Source organism: Melampsora larici-populina (genome assembly GCF_000204055.1).
Source record: "Melampsora larici-populina 98AG31 unplaced genomic scaffold MELLAscaffold_53, whole genome shotgun sequence".
In the NCBI taxonomy this organism is placed as follows: Eukaryota; Fungi; Basidiomycota; class Pucciniomycetes; order Pucciniales; family Melampsoraceae; genus Melampsora; species Melampsora laricis-populina.
The window spans coordinates 360,935-382,634 of NW_006768817.1; the positions used below are offsets into that span (position 1 = coordinate 360,935).

The window sequence follows — 21,700 nt, forward strand, 5'->3', positions numbered from 1 at the left end:
GAATGAGATATGTTTCTACATACATAGGTGACATCCTCCGCTTCAATACATATGCAGGCACTAGAAAACATTTTCTACATGCAACACCAGGTAAGCAACACATCTTGTAGCTGTTGAAGAGCAATGCAATGCAGTTTTCTTGTCAAGCAGTGCAGCAAATATTGCTGGCTCCCATGGCTCCCCCGGTCTATAAGACCACTCCCTAGCAAACCATCTTTCAATCACCCACCACATCACAACCAAAGTAATGCCCAGGACAGCAACAGTTGCTGCTTTAACAGGACCAAATTTCCAATCCAGCATAATCAAACCAAGGTGAACAATTCAGCAAGAACACCCTTCTGGAAACATAGGCACCATTTTCTGGCCCCTAGGTGGAGAACTTGAGTTCACACAAATGTAGGCCCTATCTTTGAGCACCTACTTTACCAAATGAGCATAGTGCCATTATTAAGATATGTGTAAATAAGATTGACCTTTTCTTAAATCTCATCCCAGAATGTGCATTGCAGGCACTTTATGGGGTCAAGCGCGGCACTGTTTTTTGCACCACCTACAAGTTTGAATCTATGGCAGAATTTTATCAAGATCCTCGAAATAATCTTGAGTCCTATGAACTTCCTTCAAATCAAACAATCAAACAATTCCTATTTTTTACAGGATTGATTTGTGCAAATCCATCTTCTCAAACATTTATAAAAGTTTTACTAGCCCAATAAATACTAGTATTGCTCAATCTCCTACTCAATAAACCTTATATCCAACTCAAAAAGAACAACTTCTGAATCAACACAATTTCTCTCTGAAAACCAATTCATTCAGACCTTAAGCATGTCAACTATCTGTCCCAGAACCATACTGCATTCAATCTCCAAGAAAAATCACCATAAAGTAAAAAGACATCTTGATTCTCAACTCAAACTCAACCATAAGACTTCCTCAAAGCCATACCAACCAAAAATTAACTATAAATCTCACAATCAAATTCTGTCAAAAGACAAACCATGCGTGAATCAAATGAAGTCAAGTAAAACCATATAGTTGTTGACCACTTGAAAAAATCAAAAAAAACACCCAAAAAATCCATAAAACAGATCAATGATAGAATAAATTATCAAAACAGATTAAATCCATCAAATGAATTATTAAACAAAATCAATCGTTCGAACCAAAGAAAAGAGACCATTCGACTCTCTTCTTCTTGTTTCTTAGTCATCAATCTGGTTTTCAAAACAGGATAGAAAAAGCTAATAAAGAGAAAAATGAATTGTTGATGATAAAGATCATGAATAGAATCTAAGATATTGTAAATGAACATCTACATATCCTACTTTAAAAGAAATCATATTCATAAGCCAGAGAAGAAAAGAAGGAAGAAATCCTTCATTTATCATTCTCAGGTATGTCAATATCATCAATTTCACCAGGCGGGTTCTTCGTGACTACTACCTTTCCATCAGTGCCCATCTTAGCTCCTTCATCACTGGCATCAATCTTGGATTCTCCTAAAAGCTTAATAGCTTCAATCGATAATCCTAATGGATCTTTAGGTAACCAAATCGGTTTCAAACATTCATAACTTGCTGGATGATCAAATTCATGATTTGATGCGATCGCCAATGATGATTCAGTTTGAAATCCAACTTCTTCTATCAATGGTTCATCTTGTGATTTGTCTTTCTTTTCACCTATAACAGGGGTGATTGGCGCTTGATGTTCAGCTTGAGGAGGTGTGGTTCGTGAGGCAAGTGAGATGGGTAGATAATCAACGACCGGAAGATAGTTTCGTTGAAGGATTAAATGGAAGATGGCTGTCAGAATGATCAAGGCAATCATCAAACCCCCTTCTACAATTGCGGCTTGGTTTCCTTGCGAATCTTGAACGAAGAAGAACAGCGCCGCTAAGAAGATTTGACCGATATAGACTCCGACGAATACCTGAAGAGGGAGTACATAGGTTCGATGAATAGATAAGTATAGAGCGGAAGATAAATGAAACACAAACCTGATGGATTGCCAAAGGGAAGAATTGACCGGCGGTCTCGTGCGCAGCAGGCAGATCCATGACATAGATAAAAAGGTACTGTGTAAGAAAAGGTAAATCAGCCTTCTTTCGATACTCTCTGAAAAGTGAAGAAAGACGAACCTTGTACACAAACCAAAAGAGCGAGAATCCCATGAAGATAAATCCATTCACGATCGGACTTACGATGGCATAACTGATTCCGATGACAGTGAGTAACGTGATGTTGGGAAAGAGTGTACCCCAGGCAACTGAGCTCATCGAAGATCGAATTCCATAAACGCTTCTAGGGGTCGAAGAAAGCAAATGGATCTTCAAGTAATATAAGATGACGCCGACGATCTGTAATAAGGCTCCAGCTGCTCCGGATAGGGTGGTTGTCACGATATATGTCAAGAAGAAGGTCGAAGCCTTTGGTAGTTCTTGTGCCAGGATGGTCACAGCTGATCCTGGGTTGTTAGCAAGTGCCGGAATGGCAGCAACAAGTCCAGAAGAGAGGGTGACGATAAGAAAACCTGGATTGAGGATTGTAAGTATGAAGTCATTTAGATCAGATTTGTTTTCTAACTAGCTAGGTAGTGAAGAAATGAAATGAACGGACCGTGAATGACGAGGAAGAGGAAATAACGGCTCATAAGACTGAGTTCAACTCGAGAATGAAGTGGAATGCCTTGAAAGATTGCGAGTCTCCTCAAAAAAATCGGTAACAGCATAAACAAGACTGCCAACAGTACAGGTGGCAGTGCACCTGACAAAATCGGATTGCAAGAAAAATGTGAGTCTAGGGTATGGGAGATATGCGATTGATGTGGGGAAAAGGGACGACTGACCCTGTAAAATCCCTGGGATCGGCGATGGTAGTTTACAGAGCCAAGCCATCCAAGAAGCTTTAGTACATAAACTATTGACATTTGAGATCAAACCGACGAATGCGACCGGGAAAGACCATAGGATGATGAGTCCAATGGTGATACCCCATGAGATAAGACCGCGTAACTGAGCTTGAAGTGGATCGATGTTGAGTGTAGACCAAATGACGTCCTCTGTAGCTACTTCGATCCACCTTCCTGTCATCCTTAGTGGCATGTGATGAGATAAAGACTGTGCAAACATATGGGCGGCGATCTGAGTGTTGAATTCAATGAAAGCCGAATTATGAGTGGGAAAATCTCCAATGTTACTTCGGAGTTTCTCAAGCTTCTTATTAGTCTCGATGATTTCTTCAGTAGCCCAGTCGATGGTATCTACTTTTTTGCCAATCAGACCGAGAAAGCCAAGCTTATGTTGGGGTCGTTTCTTCACATCGACATGTTTCGCCCACTCGGCGCCAGCCTTTTCGAGTTCAGCTGCAGCTGGCTTTGCTTTACCTTTCTGAGCTAATGCGAACAGACTGGTTTCACCGCTTTCGAGTTTGGCAAAAGCTTCAGCCCGACGATCGTAAAGATCAGGTAGTTTTCCCAAGTCACGGACGATCCATATGTGTCGAGCTCCACCAGGTAAATAGGAGGTGAACTTTCGTAGAGCTTCGTCATTGAGTAGGTCGTGAGGAACACCAGTGACTAGTACTGTACGAGACTGAGCTAGTTTGGAGTGAGCTTTGGAAATGAAGAAATCTTGACGCTTTGCAATAAAACCTTCCATCTCGGATCGAAGTAAGTATAGAATATACACTGGATGATCATTGCCAAGTGTCAGTCTAAGGAATCAAGCGTGATGAGATGAAGAAAAAAAAGCACTTACTGGTGAAGAGATAAGCCAAGATGAGAGGTGCAGCAAACCGCGGAGTTTTGTTCAAGCCGACATTCCCAAAGGTGAACCGGTCTAAACCTTCTTTGAGGCCGCCTGAATGAGCAGCATAGACAGGCAAGAGGATAGCCCAACTCAAGAAAAACATGGGACCGAAGATCTGTGAAGAAGGATGAGGAACGAGAATGGTCAGCGATCTGTCTCAGCAAGCGTTTTCATATCCTGTGACCAAGTTTGAGTGATTGAGGTGTATGCTCAGTATTAGATGATGCCGACTGATGTTATGTGGCAGTGTAAAGGCTGGAGAATAGAGGTGATGTGTGATGGGAAATACGAAAGTGAAAAATTTGAACTGACGAAGGCCATGAGACGTAAGAAACGCAAGAAGCAATAAGCATCAAGTCCATTTTTTTGAATGATTTGTTCTGGATTTGCCTTGAAGATAGCAGGAAGCCAACCCAAGAAGGAAGATGGTAAAGCTTCAGTTCTTCGATCGCGTACTGGAAGATAAGATCTTGGCTACATAAGAAGAAATGGTGAGTTAGTTCAAGTGTGAATAGAGAAAAAAAAGGGTGAAACGTGTTGAAATACACTAACTTGATAAACTTTTTTAAACTTTGGTCTTAAAATCATAAACACGGCGATCTCTATTCCACAGATCGCCGAGTTCAGAATTAAGGCAGAGAGAAAGGTTTGAGTTGAGGTGGAGTGAGCACCCTCAGTATTTCTTTAAAACGAAAGATATTAGCCTGAGTTGCACTGATGAGCTTCAAGAGAGATCTTCATGAGACTCACACGGACATCTTGAAAGAAGTTCAGATGTTTCAAAAGATGGAATTTGGATTTAGAAGGTTGAAGGGCCAAAGTCGATTTGAAGTGATCAATCAACGATCAACCGATTTGATGAGATAAGGGTAAGTCGATAAAGGGACCTGAAGGGAACAAGGGTACTGGTTCCTATCCCAACTTGAATGAAATTTACGACATACAAAGTTTTGGTCAGTAAGAGGGTTGAATGCAGATTGAAGATAAAAGTGGAGTTAAATAGAGAAAAAAAAAGCCAATCGAGGAGAAGCGGATGTAAATCAGATTGAGAAGTAGGCTGATATGGATTGGCAAGCTCACAAGTGATGATATGGACCAGGTCTAATAGTCAAAACAAGTAGTGGTTCTAGATGGCAGTGATTAGATTTAAGATCGATTCAAGAACAACATCTTTTTCTTTCTTCTTTACTACTATAAGAGTGAGTGAGTGAGTATATTCTATTAATAGATTGGGATTGAAATGAAATTGTAAAAGAATGATGAAATGACCAACAATCGGATCAGAGTGGATACGGGCTGGTATAGTCTTGGTTCGTAAATGGAAATCGAGACTACACTCTTCACCCTTGATGACCGGAAATGAATAAGATTTCTTGAATTTTTGAAAATTTCATTCAACTTTAGTTTTCCTACTTAAAAGTTAAACCCCCTTGAGACGTTTTTCTACAACTCTACATGATCCCCAACCTATCATCACACCGAACTGCGACGTAAAACTTTTTGATTGATCATACCAAACAGTTGGCTACGTCATACATCTCTCATCGGTTCTATCTATAAAATCAAATCGGATCATGAGTTCTCATCCTCTGTTTACACTTCTCTTCTTTTGTAGCAATTTGTCTTTTACTTTCATCATCATCATCAAATCATAAATAGAAACTCCGTCATCTTCTTTCCATCAACGGTCATCGAGGCTTCAATTCCAAAAGTAAGAAAATTTTAAATTTCTAGACCAAATGAAATTGCAAAACCGCTCAAAGAAAGGGGTTTGGTTTTGATGAATATCGTTGAGGATGGTCATCGTCATTTGTGGTTTGAATCGAACCTTGTATGTATGTATATACATGATGAATCGGTTCAAGACGAATATGATTTCTGTTTACCGAATCAACCCCTATCCATATCAGTCAGGTCATCATAGTTTTGGGTTAACAATCTCAATTTCCCACTTTGACCATTCAACAGAACCTCGATGGTCGAACTTGAATGTCACTTTGTCATCGTAAGCTCGAGGCAGGTAGGTATCTACAAAAGGACGTTGCATCGGGACAAAGATGCAAAACGTTTTCAACGCTTACCGCGCACTGCCTGCGGCCCTTGCAAATCCAAACGTTGAATCTACAAGAAGCATCCGCAAGACTTCACAAGGGGTAACTTCACTTGTCTGGCTACTACTACAACATAGTCCGTCTCGCTTACAAATGGAATTTGTTTGAGTGCTACGGAGGCAAGGATACCAGTCGTGTTTCAAAAGAAAATAGACTTGGGTCAAGAAAATCAAAAGTTATATCGCGTGAAGTTCATCCCATCCAAATTTTGTTTACCTCGTGGACCATCGAAATCGACTTGGTTCCTTCCCAAAAGATTGATATATCTATCATGACCCACAGTTGGTTTCCACCACCTTGAGAGCGTGGGTAGTTCGCTTGAAACTGTTTCATATTCGAATGAGAAGGATTAGCAGGACAGGACTCTGTTGCGCAATCCGAAGAGTTTAGGACTTCTCGGTCAAATTCTTGGATTGAAATTTGTAAGTGTACTATTCAATGGTTTGCTAAGAGTAGCCATGGTGTACTTGTTTGTTGTTATTCAGCTACACCATGGGAGGATTCTGTGCCCGAAATCCGTCAACCCCGGCCTGAAGCAGGTCGGGTCAGAACCCGGCCTATACTCCTGAGCCGCCCCTTCACGGCCCCCAGATGGTCTATCATGCGGGCCCTTTACCAGCGGCCCTACGGCCATGCCTGGGCTACCAGCAGACCTCACGTGATATTCACCGCCGTAACCCTGCCCCACAACCGGCGGTCATCGACATCTCGCCCTCGTTCCAGTGATCCGCCACTCAGCGGAAGACTTGAACGATCCACCCACCATGTCAACCGATCCATGTAAGCTTTCTCCACGATCATCCACGAATCACGACACCAGCTGAGCCACAAAACAGATATTGAACGTGTCTCGACAGATCCTGCGAACCCCAGGTTGATGTGTCGAGCTTGTAACACCCGAGGCATGGCCAACTACGAGCATCACGTCAAGTCAACTGCACATCAACAGAAGGTTGCAAGGTTTGTTACTCGCCTGGCGGACGAAGAACAATTGCTCGTCGGTTTAAATGAACAAGCTACAAATGCAATAGCTACACCGGTCACCCCTTTGATGGAGCCCGATTTAGATCCCGAACCAGATCCTCCTGACATCATCCGCCCCCCATCACCTCTCAGTTATCTTCGCTCTTTGGACGCTGCCGATATTCTCGGCCCGAGCTTTGGCAACCATTTGAACCCCTCGGATGACCTCGACGGCCAAATTCGCTATGAGCGGCTGCGTCAAGCCCTGGAAACGCTAGACCGCCTTGATTTCGACGAAGATGACAACCATGATCTTACCGAAGAAGAGTCGGACTCCCAAGACCCCAACCTTGCGCGTGCTCGAGCCCAAGAGGCCATTGAATGGCATCCATTCAAAAACAAAGAGGTTAGTCAGTTCATTATATCGCGCATATGCACGGTTCATCGACTTACACAACGTCATGGCCAATCCTTGTTGTCCAGCAGGTCGCAGGATTGTTAATCATTGGTTCTCCCAGGCATCTTATATCTCGGGCGCAGTACCAGATGATTCGATCTATCATCCGCATATTGGACGTCAAACTCCCAGAATGGGGAACGCTGAGGGATCTCAAAGACCGACTCAGATTAAGGCTTGACATGTCCTTGTCTGAACGAACTAGTCCTTCCGGGATTCCTCTGTTTGGCTTAACCGTGAAGTCAATTATAAAAAATGTAAGTGCTTGCTGTGTTTGTTGGCTTTGACGTTGTCGACTGACATGTTCCTTTTGATCACAGGAATTAGCCAACCCCATTGTAAGCCCACACTTGGTGTTTGTACCTGAACTACCGGAAGATGAACAGATAAGCCGACTCTCGCAATCTCAAAAATGGTGAGAGTGTTATTCCCCCAACCTCCGAGTCCAAATGGTGGTTGCAAACCTTCAACATTACTATATCTATGAACCTGTGGAGCTCCAGTCTGGCCAGCTCGTTGTGCCGATCTTCTTCTACCAACACCAAAACCGATTGAAAGCCAAGTGCCTTCCTGCAACAATCCAACAAGATATTAGTCATGCGGACCATCTCAATATTATCATTCCTCAAGAACCTGCTTTTGACTTGGACGAGTCCTACACGTTGGACATCGAACAGTTTGGGAAGACCTTCAAGGACATCACATTAGATAATGGCGCGTACTTAAGAGATCTATGTGGTATAAACATGTATCGTATGTCTCCAAACCGCAAAACATTCATTCAAAAGTTATATTTGCTGACAAACTCATACTGGTGGTCTTAGAACATCATCATGTGGGCGTGGTGACACAACCACTGCTAAACCCATGGCGCGAAAAAGCTGTAGGGAAAGTAATCCGGCACGTACCTATCACATTATACTCGGACGATACCTCGGGCAACGTCTCCAAGAAGTGGAACAAGCACATGAGCTTGTACTTTACCCTTTCCGGATTGGCACCCGAATGGACAAATCAACAATTTAATATCCACTTTTTGGCCACCTCGAATTCGGCTTTGGCACTAGAACTGCTTGATGAAGTAGTAGACGATATAAAGTAACCTATCCCTTTCTTTATAACTCAGCGGTTGGAAAATACACCCATGAGCGCTGACGTTGTTTGGCCATGCACAGTGATCACGGAGAGAACGGGTTTGTAGCATATGATCATTCACTACGGGAGGAAGTGTTGGTTATGGTGGTTGTGCTCTGCCATCTCGGGGATGCCCCGATGCATGCGGAGATTTGCAATACGACAAACCCTGCAAATACATTGACCCCATGTAGGATGTGTGACCTTCGAGTGGTCCGCAAGGTTGATAAAGAACAACCACGGTTTGTTCGAGATTTTTTGGGAAGGGATGACGCTGGCGAAAAGGTGTGTGTGATATTCATGCACGCATCTATAGCATAGCGCTGACGACCATGGAAAGACCAACCTCCCGGCTCGAAAGTGGCATGAAACCCTGGTGCGCACTCAAGAGATTTGGGCTCTGGCGCAAAAAAAGAACACAAAGACGCTTGTTGAAGATAAGGCACGAGTATACGGCTTGTGGCACCCCTTCAATGACTACTATGTGAAAAAGGTCCAGGTGGCCCTCGATCAACTGCCCCTGAACAAAGTGGAAACCTTGTGCAAGAAGCTGAATGAAGATAAGGGTTTGAAGCTATTCAACCCCATGTTAAGACTGAAAGGTTTTTCACATTTCAGTCTTAACATTGTTATATAGCTCTCCAGGTACTAACGGCTTTGCTTTGGTCGTGGTTTTCGAAAAGGGTTCGACGGACACGCAGACACACCAGTCGAAGTGCTTCACGTAGTCCTCCTCGGCATCACCAAGTACCTATTTCGTGACCTAATGAAGAGTCTCACACCCATGAAGGCTGGATCCGAAAAATTCAACAATATCACGGCTCGTTGGCGTGCGTTCAGTCCACGAGGCCTCAACATCCCACCGGTCCAGCCAATCAATCTCATTCAATACTACCAGAGTCTGGTAGGGAAAGATTTCCGAACAGTGCTGCAGACAGTGCCTTTTGTGCTGTTTAATTACATGAAGAAAGAGCAGCGACACCTCTGGTTATCTTTATGCCTGTTAGGCTCGTACATATTCCAAACGGAAATACCCGACATGAAGGTGTACCTAGCTGAGTTGGACAATCACATAAGTTCATTCCTCCATCAACTAATCGGTTTCACAGCACAATGGTGTAATAAACCAAAGTTCCACATGCTTCTTCACCTTCAAGAATCTATTCGACGTTTCGGGCCCGCGAGTTTATTTGCAACCGAAAAAATGGAGTCATTTAATGGAAACCTACGCGACGCCTCTGTACACACAAATCACCAGAGCCCAAGTCGTGACATTGGCAACGCTTTCATAACTGAGGCGATGCTGCGTTTGATCATCTCGGGTGGTTCTTTCTTTGACAAAGAGCTCCAGGCTCGAGTGACCGGCGGCCCTCGTATCATGGAGCTTTTTGCGAAAATACCGGAATTAAAACGTGCAATGGGCCTGAATGAGCTTGCAAAACAGGATTTGCTATTCAAAAATGGGCGTAAGTAGCCGGGCATTTAATCCTCTGATGATGTAAACAAAGTGGCTTCTAATGGGTGTACGATTAATCCGTTAGGTCCCGTCAAAACCAACGTAGTATTGCCTGAAATATTGCAAGACCTCGGGACTGACACTCCTCTCCGATGTATTGACAGTGTGACCTTGCCCAGTGGCCAATCTGTGCGAGCCCTGGATTTTGTGTTGGTGCGCACCAACCAAAGACGTGACAAGGATTCTCCATGCTGACATTATGTCGAATCAAAGCTCCACACGAACTCTACACCCGCCCAGGTTCAATCCATTTGGATACCGGATGGCAAGGCGGCCATCAAGACTGTCCTGGTAATGAAGCAATGCACCAAAGGCCGATTGGTTCCTTTCTACGGCATGCGGGAGATACTGAAGGGCGAACATGTCTTTGCGAGGGGTGTTAAAGTTCGTACACCAGTGACCTTGCAGGCCTTACATTTCTGAACTGGCTGACAAATTTGGGTAACTTGCAGGACGTTGTCACGGTAATCAACGTGCAGCACAATTGTCACGAGGGAAAATGCAAAGTGACGATGTCCCACACTAAAAAAATCGAAAGGAAAGTTTGTGATGTTCTTGTATCTGGCATAACACATGCAGACACGAATTCTTTCATTATAAACTCAGCGGCACAATATTCAGGCGAAGTGCATCGACGCATAGCCGAAGTCAATCTGACTACAGTTAACGCGACCCAGTGGAACTCCGCGATCCAAGAAGGGCTCAAGGCATGGAATGAAGCATCGCGGGGCGCCAAAAAGCAGAAACAAACCCAAGATACCAATGAATCTATGGTCTCATGATTAACTAATGCATTACATCTTGGACCGTCTGACGTAAAATCACATTTCATCATGTGGAGATTTGTATGACCAAACGATTGTATGCTACGGTTACGTAAAATCACATTGGATGATTTGGAAAATTGACAAACAAATCGATTGTATGCTATGGATGTCTTCTGGCGTTAATCAAAGTTCTGTGATCCGAATCATCTTTAACTATAATGACCTATTGACAGCAATCCTTCGCGTGTAAACCACCAGTGTTTATCTATACAATCGGCCTTCGCCTCGTTCCAAACGCCCAGTCGCTGTTTTGCAAAAGTTCAGAGATCAGCAACCTCAGCATGGCGGGCATACAATCGCATGGGACTGACCATAAGGATCAAAGTGACGTCGCAGGCAAGTGATTGCTTGCCGGGCTCTGGGAGCTTCTCGGATAATTTCATCATGATTGTCATGAATGGTGCGACGGATGATATCGAGGGCCAACCTGTCTATTACTAAGTTGACAGTCGTGGCCACAATTGGCCGGTTTACATCCAAATAGTCATCGACACCAGTGAGCCATGCAATGGCGTCCTCCGTACTGTTACGCCATGAGGTCCAGTTGGACGCATCCTCCTCTAGATGGTCCACCTCATAATCGATCCGATGCATCTCTTCCATCCGTTCGAACAGTTGGCTAACGGCTTTGTATTCGGCCCTGTGGAACTCACGAATGGCATTCATCATTCCTTGAAAAGACATCGTGGACTGACCAATTCCGTGGCACTTATGGTCAGCTGATATGGCAACTCCACGCATGATCTATTTGATAAGCCAGAAAGAAAATCACCTAATAGGCCTTGGTACGAACAATGTGGACGTTTGATATTGAGGAGGTGAATGGTTCTTTTGACCTTTAAGAATGGGTGGATTGTGATTGAAAGTGGCCCACTTACACGCGATGTTTGCAAACCACGAGCGCGCGACCTTGGTCCAGTGCAAAGCGCGCGGTCGGTCGCAGAATCGCCAGTAAGTGGACGCCACTCATCGCCCCAAAAGGCCAAATCGCCCAATTGGGATGTCCCAAGCCGCGAATGGTCGACTGAAAAACTTGGCTGGCTCGAAAGAACACAAACCCCTTCAAACAGCCAACAGTTCAATACCCAGCAACGCCGTGTTCGTCCTGCCGATTTCTGATTGGTCAGCCATCCCCATCGCCCACATTGCGTCGAGGAAGTCGGGTCTTACCAAGAGGCTCTCTCTCGTTTCTTTTTTTTCCTCCCACCTTCAACTCATCACATCCTGATCACCCATTGAAGACCATTTGAGTCGATAACCTTTTGTTTCAATAACTTTTCCACCTCTCCCTAACCCTTCTTTTTGATCGATTCGACACACCAAATCATGTCCTTGAATCCAAACCGATCTTTCGGTGCGTTCGTCTGCACAATCCAATCACGGATTACGCTCCTTGCTTAATTTTCGAGTGTTGTCGCCGTTATTTCCAGGCAACCTGAGCCAGGACGTCAGTGGTTCACCAGGGGCAAATCCGCCTCGCACACCAGCTCACACGAGTTCAATCCGGTCCCTCAACAACTTTGGCTCCTTACGTAATCAAGGTCTGTTGTCTGCACACTTTCCCCTCTTCTCCTTTAGATGACAGTTCTCAGTCATGAACGTCTTGATCACTTCCCAGGTAGCAGATCAACTGCTGGATCAGCTCGAGACCGGGACAATCGTTCAGTTTCCCCTGTTCGAAACTTTTCCTCCAGTATTCGTGCCGAGTTGGAACCAAGCAACAAGGATGGCCACAATCCATCGCAAGACCCGGTCGATCAAGGAGGCTCCAGGCCTCTTGGAGCGAACGAGTTGCTCTTTTTTGACGAGGCAGTGACTAATGCAGGTATTGATGAGGTTCAGCGAGCCCATGCGCTCACCCTTGCCGAGGTTAGTTTGTCAAAGATTGTCCTCTTATATTTGACATGGATGCTAACCTTGTTTTCTCAGACGCGAGGGTCTTACCGCCATATCATTATGAGCGTCGCTCACGCTCAGAACATGTATCAGATGTCCAACATGTCTGAGAGCATGTTGAACATCTCGAGCAAAGTCAAACGTGCTTTGGTGAAGGTGGAAATCGTAATTGACAAAGTCGAACGCATATTGGAGAAGGTTGAAAGTATCACGGATCATGTCGATACTCTGACGGAGCTGGTTCAATCCAACCAGGCTTCTGGAACTGACACCACTGCTCATGGGCCTGGCAACCCCCATCAACCACCTACAAATAGCCCGTGGGTCTGCACCACGGAACTTAGGGTGATACCCCAGTCTCTTGTTCATATTTTGTCAAAGCTCATCTGACCGCCATCTATTCCAGGCTGCGGTCACGACCCAAGCTCACAAGTTTATCAATTCCGCAACGCTCGAGTCCTATACCGCCTTGGAGGGCCCTGACCGAAGGTGGTTGGCTCACTCGTTCTACAATAGCATCAAGGTAAATCCAATTATTTTTCTATTTCTCACATCACTCCCAAGTGTCTTGCGAAGCAGTGAAGGACTCTTGCCCTTGTTGTCATTGCTAGAACGGGGTACGTCAGCAACAAGCTGTAGCCCATCTCATTCCGCAGCAAATAAACGGTGTCACTCCTGTCAGTGATGCCAGGTGTTATAACACGGAAGTCAAGAATGTATGCAAACATGTGCGTGAGAAGCTCCACCTCTTGGTCAGTTCTATCCTTACTCTTTCCTTTGCAATGGACATACACTCGCTGAATATGAACACCACAGCTCTTGTCTGGAGTATACGATCCCAAAGCCTCGGTGGTCCACGGGGCTGTGCCCACTGTCAAGTCTCTGGTACATAAAGTGAGCATCTTGAACCTTAACATTATTGTCCAGCAAAAACTAAAAGGGCGACATCATTTCTTCCAGATTGCTATCAAATTCCGACAAGTGCCCGATCACACTGACATTGAGACAGTGTGGGCCAGTACCAGCGAGCCTACTCGATCTCGGATCACTTATCTGGTGGGTTGATTGTTCAGTATCTTTTCCTTTTGCTCCCATGACTCATTGATCGCATCTTTCAAAACCTGAAATGCCCAGCGTCGGGAGGCCCTTCGCATTTTCCAAATTGGCAGGGGCTCAAGTTCTATCTGGGCCGCTGTGGACCGCCAGCTCCATGAACTACGTCTTAGAGGCGTCGAGTATGCAGCTTCGTAAGTCTTTGGTCCCTTATGAATGTAAATTTTTCACACACACTGACATACTCATCATTTCAGGTTTTATAAAATTATATACAACAATGACTGTGCCGCCTTTGACGGCGTCAACACTTATGATCAAATTGCGGAAAATGCATCCTTGCGATTGCCATTTGAAGACGACATAATCGCTGGGATCATGCCTGCCCTAATCCCTAACCAAACCACCTGAAGGAGTTGAACACTCAACGAACTCTACCGTCTACAATCAGGTTCTACGTTCCCAAAACTGAAATTTACCTTTTCTTTGACTTTAAAATGTGTGCTCAGCTTGTGTTCATCCTGCCACAAAAACCATCAAATCCCCTGCTTGCTTCAATGAAAATGAAAATGAATATATATATTATCTATCATCGTGTGTCACTGTTCTTAGTGAGGTTCCCTGAGATTCCCATGCTGTCCGCCGCAAAGCTCGCGGGCATTTGCCGCGGTGTGCAGCAAAAAAAGGACAACATCCGCCTGCCCTGCGCGTCTGTGCGTGCCTGGTCGCTATCCCCGCCCTATTTGGGCATCCGGGGAAACACTAATGGGCCGCCTTTGGTCTGCCCAAAAGCCATCCCAGGTCGACTACATGGCCGCCCTGGGATGGCTTTTAACGGCCGTCCCAACACCGCCAAACCAAGGTCTACCCTGGGGCCGCCCATCACTGCTTGGTGGTAGGCCGCCTCTCAACCGCCGGCTGACACCGTCGGTTGGCGGTCGAGGCCCCCCTGGGGTGTAGTTTACATTTCATTGTTGGAAGGCGGGTACACCACCAAGTCACTTTTAGTTGAACAACCGGTTTCAGAAGGTTGTGAATGTCTGCCAGCAAAAACCGGTTGATACTCGCGTGCGGGGCCAAGGTGTAACCGGGTTTTCAAGGGTATCATCAAATACAGTTGATCAACCACATGATCAGCTGTTGATCACTTGTCTCTGATTGTCCTGGTTTCTAAACCGTGCTGATGCTCAACCTTCCCTAGCTTAACAACAAGCCCACTGTGCCAGGTGATTTTTCTCGGACTCGTCCGCCCCTGGCACAGGGGGCTTGCACATTAAACGACAATTGTTGCGTGACTAATAGCCACCTTTTGGTGGGTGTTTTTTCACTTCGCTTTTACACCACGACCCACAAATGCATTTTCTTCAAAAAAACAGTCAGATGAGCTCTGTCGAGTTATGAAGGAAATGGCCTCTTCAGAATCTCGACAGATCTCATGATCGTGTTGATTCATTGAGGCTGCTTATTTTGAGATTTGAAATTTCAACCGCTAAGATTGTTATGTGTACCCTTAAAAAGGCTCGAGAGATGGTCAATTGACTCCCTTAAACAAACTTATTACTCGTTTTCCAGCTCAATTCTTGTGAGCTGGCACTTTTGATTCTCTTTTTTTTCTAATAGAAGTTATGTACAAGATGCTGAACTCATACCAGCCAGTTTCAGAAACAACATCAAAGTAATGTTGAATGAGATAGGATGGGTTGCATCCAAAAGTGACCCAAATTTCACTTTTGGGGGCTATTGGTCACGCCAGAGATGTCGTTTAATGTGCAAGTCCCTTGTGCCTCGGCTTCGGGTTACCGTGAGCTTTTGCACGATTGGACTTGGGTTAAGTTAGCAACCTTCCCGTTGGTACATTTACCAACGGATCAGAAATGGTTCTCAAGTGGAACAAGACTGATGGGCCTCCCAGTAAAGATTGGGAATTCAGCTTCTTTCTCCAAAGGAGGTTTTAGCGATTGATGATCGATCATTGATCAATCATAGCCTCGATGAATATCATTGTCCTTTATCAGCTTTTTATTATTGTTCTCACCGCTTCCCTCCCAAATCAAATCACGCTGAAAATGGCCTCCAGTGATAGTCATGGTGCACCAGAATGTAAACAGTGCAATCTCACAAGCTCATTGAACCCTGAATTCGTTGAAACTAATCCTGAAATGGGTCTCAAGGCTTTGAAAAACAAATTCGTGGACCAGATGATATCGTTTATATTTGTAAAGCTTGCCCTAGCAACAGGACAATGAAGTACGAGTCGATCAAGAGACACTGTAGATCAGTAAATCATCCACAAAATGTTGAAAGGTGGAAAGCTCGACGTACCAGCCCTTCAATTGAGCTCGAAGAACCTTCAGAAACTTCGCACTCAAAGTCATCAACTTCAGCGACTGATACAACTGATCATCACAGTGGATTTGTCGATACAACTATGGCAACCGCCAATTTAGATCCAGATGAAAGCGAAAATGAAGACGAGCAACGGCAAGCAATTATTGAACTCTGGACTCGTGATCATTCGGACATCTTTGCACTGCCTCTTCATCCTAGCCTAAATGCTAGCGACTACAATAGCACCAGTCATCGTTCAATGTACAATGACAGTGGATCTGAGGTTGGAGACAACCAATCTTCTTCATACAATGAAGATGACCCCGAAGAGATGATTATAGAAGAGGACGACTCCTCCTGGGCCCCGTTCTCAAGCTTGGAGGTCTGCTCATTCTATTTCTTCATACATGATGTTGCATCGTTTTTAATTCTTTTCAACTTTGCAATCCTTTTCATTCAGCAAATGGTTGCATTATATATACTAGGCTCAAGCAGGACAATGATGACAGTAGCTCAGTACGAACGAATCAGATACTTTGTTGGCCTTTTGAAAGTGAAGCTCCCAGGCTACCAGAGTCTTCAGCGTTGTTGTACCAAACTCAAAAAGAACTACGGATTTGAAGTCTCAGAAAGTCGAAGTCCATTGGACAAACCGTGCTTTGGACTTCAAGTGAAACAAATATTATCGCAAGCACGTGTTTCATCAGTTCTATCAATGATCAGTTCTATATTAACACCAATCATGTCGATAATTTGTAGGAGCTTGCAAATCCCTATGTGATGGACCATCTCCAATTCATGCCCGAGTTACCAACTTCAACAACCAAAGTGAATCGTCTGGCACAATCACAAAAGTGGCGAGAGGAGTTAGGAAAAGACCTACGTGTTCAGATGGTTTGTTTACCAAAAGGACATTTTTACTTATTCGAACCGGTGCAATTACTGTCGAAAAAGATTGTAATCCCATTATTTTTTTATCAAGAGGGCGACGAGATCTTTGCGAAGTGTGTCTCAACAGTTCTCAATTTGGAGGAAGTGGCCAACAGTGGTCCAAAAATCCGTGTCGAGTTTCAATCAGTCGACAATTTCAACTGTGATTCTTTGTCTTCAGTGAATGTCAAGTCCTTTTTCAAGATTTTTGAAACAATCGAACTACGCAAGGATGACTTGATGAAGAATCACTGTGGAGATAAAATGTATGGTCAGTATTGTAAACTTTTTCTGAATTACCCATTCTCACACTCATATGTTACCTCAGATAATGTGGATGGGACGTTTGTTGAAGTTCCGATAGCAAATCCTTGGAGGAAAAAAGCACACGGTAGAATCATTCGCAATGTACCATTAGTTCTTTATTGCGATGATCTCTCAGGAAATATATCAAAAAAGTGGAATAAACATATTGCTTTCTATTTCACATTGGCCGGATTGCCTCCGAAACTGTCAAACCAGGAATACAACTGCCATTTCCTGACAACATCAAACACTGCTGGTGCTTTAGAGCTTGCTGGTCCAATCATAGATGAAATCAAGTAAGTGATCCTGTTGACTGTCTTTATATTATGATTTTTTTTGATATTTTATTATCTCCAGTGAGCTTAGCACGAAGGGATTTGTAGCCTACGATCATTTAACTGAATCGGAGGTGTTAGTTGTGCCATTTGTGCTGTGTCATCTAGCGGACTCGCCTATGCACGCAGAAGTCACTAACACCATGAATCCTTCAGTCTCTCTCACTCCATGCCGGATTTGCGAGCTCAAGGTCGAGACGCTGATGGACAAAAGGTCAGCAAAGTACATTAGCAATTTTGTTGGGATCGATGAAGATGGAAGCAAGGTACATCTTTCCCTTTGATGATCTCGTTTTAATTGGATTGTTTCCAAAAATCAATTAATATGGTAATCATTGTAGACTTCTTTACCCGTACGTAACTGGTCTGAAACTCAAAATTTGACCCGATATCTCTGGGAATTGGCACAGAAGCCGGGAACCATCGGATTATTTGAATCTGAATCAGGATCATTGGGAATTCGGGATACATTGAATATGTTGTTTGTCAAAAGGGTTCAAGATTTACATCGAGATCCAACAAAATCAAAGGAGGTGGTTGCAAATCTTTGCAAAGAGCTAAACGAAACACTTGATGACAATTTATTCAATCCTTTCATCCGGTTAAAAGGTAAGATAATTTAACTTATTGATACTGTAAATGTGTTACAAGAAGAATTATTAATTAATCTTTTTTCCTTGTCAGGATTTGATGGCCACCGTGATACTCCAGTAGAAATATTGCATGTAATGCTGTTAGGTGCGGGGAAATATCTCTTAAGAAATCGAATGCAACAATGTTCAGCAAAGGAGAAGAACGATATATGGGGCCGTTGGAGGTCATTCAACACCTCTGGCTTGAAGATCCCCGCCATTCAGCCTAAATCGATGATTACTCACTTTTTGAGTCTTACTGGAAAAGATTTTCGTGCTGTGCTACAAGCAGCACCATTTATTTTTTATCAATGTGAAATGACGACCGAAGAACGCAATACTTGGAAAGCTCTGACTTCACTGGCACCTTATGTATTTCAGACCGAAATTACGGATGTAAAGAAACATATCAACGAATTAAAAGTTCATGTGGATAACTTTCTCAAATCGATTGTAACACTCTCGGGTCAATGGTGCAATAAACCAAAGTTCCACATGATAGTTCATCTGTGCGACTCTATTTATCGATTTGGTCCACCATGCCTTTTTGCAACCGAGAACTTTGAAGGTTACAATGGAAATACGAGAAACTCTTCAATCCATTCAAATCACCTCAGCCCAGGACGTGACATAGCAAATTCGTCAAATAACCACAGACTCATACGAAGTATTACTGCTGGAGCTCTCAACTATGACAAAACTTTGAAGACTTATATAAAAGCAAGCAAAAATGTGACAAACATTTTCAAAAACAGCGTCTTATTTCAGAAGGCCATGGGCTATAATTCGTCATGGAATCAGCCAGGTCAATTTAAACCAGGAAGTAAGTCGGTTTCAGATGTTTTTCGAACTTTAGCTAAGATATTTTGTAATTTTCAGAGATTCACAGTAATCAACCTGACAACCCACAAGCTTCCATTCCAAGTGTGGTGTTTGATTATTACAATTCAAGAGAATGGAAACTCTTGGAATCCATAACGTTGGAAAACGAACAGCAAGTGTCCGAAGATGTCTTTGTTTCGGTAAGTCAATCATTTCAAATTTGAATCAGTTAGCTTACTCTGACACGTTTTTGGACTCTGTCTTTTCAGGCCAAATTAACATCGGCTTCAACAGGAAGAATTATTGGGCGGGTGAAAACGATTTGGGTAGTTGGTGATTTTGGTCCAAGAACGTGCAAAATTGAGCTTACAAAATGCAAAACTGGCGATGTGAACGGTTTCTACGGTATGCGAGAAATAAAGGCAACTCAAGATGTTGTATGGATCACCGCGGCTGTGAGCAAAACTTGTTAGAGCAGCTTCATCCTATCTTAGGCATCCAAAACTGATCCTTCTATAAACTAGGACATTGAGGGTGTACTGAATGTCCAACACAACTGTCATAAAGGTCGTTGTACAGTGCAGAAAACTCATTCAATCATGATTGAACGTCGAGTTTCTACAAACCGAGATCATGGAGTTGTCCATATCGACACGAAGGATTACATTCTCAACTCTGGTGCATTCTATGCTTCGGAACTGCATCGACTGTGGGGACAACTTCCTATCCAACTTGTCTCCCCAGACGAATGGACAACAGCAGTTAAGGATGGCATTGAAAAATGGGAATCTTCGTTACAACAAAAGCATGATGCAAAGGAAAAGAAAGATAAAAAAACACAGGAGAGATATATTGCACAACAGGAAGGGAAATCAGTTAGCAAGAAGAGGAAACGAAAACAAAATAATTCCAGCACGCAGCCAAATGACATTCTGGCTGATCCTTCCACACAGCAGGAACCTATTCCTGGACCCTCTCAGCTCTTTCCTGGTCGCTAATGTGTTTGTTAAAAAGTCCATATGTTTTTTTTATCTTCGTACAAAAACTTGATGTGATCATAATTTTATTTATCTTCATACAAAAACTTTATGTGATCACAATTGTATGATTATTTTATCTTCATCGAATCTGTAATATTTGTCATTAACTTTGAAGGTTTATGTTGAAGGAAATGCAACAAAAGGAGCAGTTTTGAGTGATAGAAGATTTAATTTTTGGGAATCGGTGAACTTTGCAAAAATAAAGAAAATCAATGGTGGCCCTGACCCGAAACACAGATCATGGATGGTATCACAAGTCGAAAACAGTCAATTGACTTTAATTGACTTCAAAAGCCCATTCCAACAGTCAACACTGGTCAATCGCATCATCACCAACAAATCCAAATGGCTCCAAAAGGGCATCGAAAGAAGGTGGTTGCTTCAAAATCCGATCAGGTTTCAAGTTCCCCATCAAGGGAACGCCCTCCGACCCGCAAACGAACACAACGCTCAGTTGACCGTCAAAAGAGTTCACAACAACAAAAGAACCAACCTCGAAATCCATCGCTTCTTCCAGCCGGCAAACTAGAGATCACCTTGAGAAATCTCAAACTAAAACCAGCCACGCCTTGAACAGCAGAACAACCTCTTCTCCAACTCATCGTCCATCTTTGGCTGATCTTTTGAAACAGGATTTGGGACAGTTCAACCAAGACCGATCTTCCCAGGATGGTTCTCAAGAAAGAGAACGAGAAGAAGAATTAGAAAGAGAAGAAGAAGACTTACGAAGAGAAGAAGAACGAGAAAGAGAAGAAGAAGAGGAAGAACGAGAAAGAGAAAGAGAACAAGAAGAAGACTTAGAAAGAGAAGAAGAAGAAGACTTACGAAGAGAAGAAGAACGAGAAAGAGAAGAAGAAGAGGAAGAATGAGAAAGAGAAGAAGAACAAGAGAAATGTAAGTCTTTCAAATTGTGGGGACGATGATGATCATCGCCATGTTGGAGTGCAAGACAACATACTAACAACAGGCGCCCAAATTCAAGCTCCATCACCTCGCCGTAACAACGCTTCGGGGTCCACATTCGATCCTACACACTTGACAGGAACATCATTACGGACATTCAACCGACTTGCCAATCGTGCAGAACTTGATGACACTACGCCAGATTGCAAATTTACCGTGGAGTTTAGAAAATTGAGAGAACATAGAAAATTGTACACAAGGCGGAAGGGGTCAGAAAAATATGAAAAAATAAGGGTTGTGTCCGCCTGTGTGTTCCCATCATCTTGCATATTTTTTCAGATTTTTACAGTAGAAGTCGATGTCAGGTCAGAAACCCAGTTTTTGTCCAAAACTGGCAGTTATTGAGGCATCAACCTTGTGAGACCAATAAAGTTGTCAATTTTGCTTCAAAATTTGAAATGTCTTCACATTGTGAATTCTACATCTTTGATTTACACTGTACATGTTGGAATCAGCTGTTTCTTCAAAAATGTGTGAGGTACAGCAATCACGGTCACCATCAGCAAAGCCAGCAAATCTTGTAAATCTTTGTTGAAATGGCTTTAGTATCTCAATGGAAGTTGTAGATCTAGT

At 43.5% G+C, this 21,700-nt stretch overlaps 4 protein-coding genes across 4 annotated transcripts; 2 read left to right on the forward strand and 2 right to left on the reverse strand.

Moving 5' to 3' along the window:
* Nucleotides 1-1,006: 1,006 nt before the first annotated feature.
* On the reverse strand, nucleotides 1,007-5,055 carry MELLADRAFT_73100 (uncharacterized protein; the record flags this gene model as incomplete). The annotated part of the gene is made up of 10 exons (XM_007415765.1): nucleotides 1,007-1,938; nucleotides 2,006-2,083; nucleotides 2,147-2,538; nucleotides 2,625-2,771; nucleotides 2,854-3,693; nucleotides 3,764-3,929; nucleotides 4,127-4,288; nucleotides 4,367-4,496; nucleotides 4,565-4,735; nucleotides 4,895-5,055. 9 exons carry the CDS (start codon nucleotides 4,570-4,572, stop codon nucleotides 1,384-1,386), a joined length of 2,478 nt encoding a protein of 825 aa, XP_007415827.1.
* A 1,634-nt stretch (nucleotides 5,056-6,689) lies between these two features.
* MELLADRAFT_111397 (uncharacterized protein) lies at nucleotides 6,690-10,777 on the forward strand (the record flags this gene model as incomplete). Its single annotated transcript, XM_007415691.1, has 6 exons — nucleotides 6,690-6,705; nucleotides 6,783-7,294; nucleotides 9,924-9,945; nucleotides 9,988-10,148; nucleotides 10,209-10,379; nucleotides 10,448-10,777. 6 exons carry the CDS (start codon nucleotides 6,690-6,692, stop codon nucleotides 10,775-10,777), a joined length of 1,212 nt encoding a protein of 403 aa, XP_007415753.1.
* Nucleotides 10,778-11,023: 246 nt separating this feature from the next.
* On the reverse strand, nucleotides 11,024-11,506 carry MELLADRAFT_111398 (uncharacterized protein; the record flags this gene model as incomplete). The annotated part of the gene is made up of 2 exons (XM_007415764.1): nucleotides 11,024-11,067; nucleotides 11,134-11,506. 2 exons carry the CDS (start codon nucleotides 11,504-11,506, stop codon nucleotides 11,024-11,026), a joined length of 417 nt encoding a protein of 138 aa, XP_007415826.1.
* A 642-nt stretch (nucleotides 11,507-12,148) lies between these two features.
* On the forward strand, nucleotides 12,149-14,182 carry MELLADRAFT_67418 (uncharacterized protein; the record flags this gene model as incomplete). The annotated part of the gene is made up of 10 exons (XM_007415692.1): nucleotides 12,149-12,176; nucleotides 12,253-12,363; nucleotides 12,441-12,691; nucleotides 12,752-13,038; nucleotides 13,100-13,241; nucleotides 13,345-13,470; nucleotides 13,535-13,612; nucleotides 13,646-13,774; nucleotides 13,853-13,965; nucleotides 14,029-14,182. 10 exons carry the CDS (start codon nucleotides 12,149-12,151, stop codon nucleotides 14,180-14,182), a joined length of 1,419 nt encoding a protein of 472 aa, XP_007415754.1.
* Nucleotides 14,183-21,700: the final 7,518 nt, after the last annotated feature.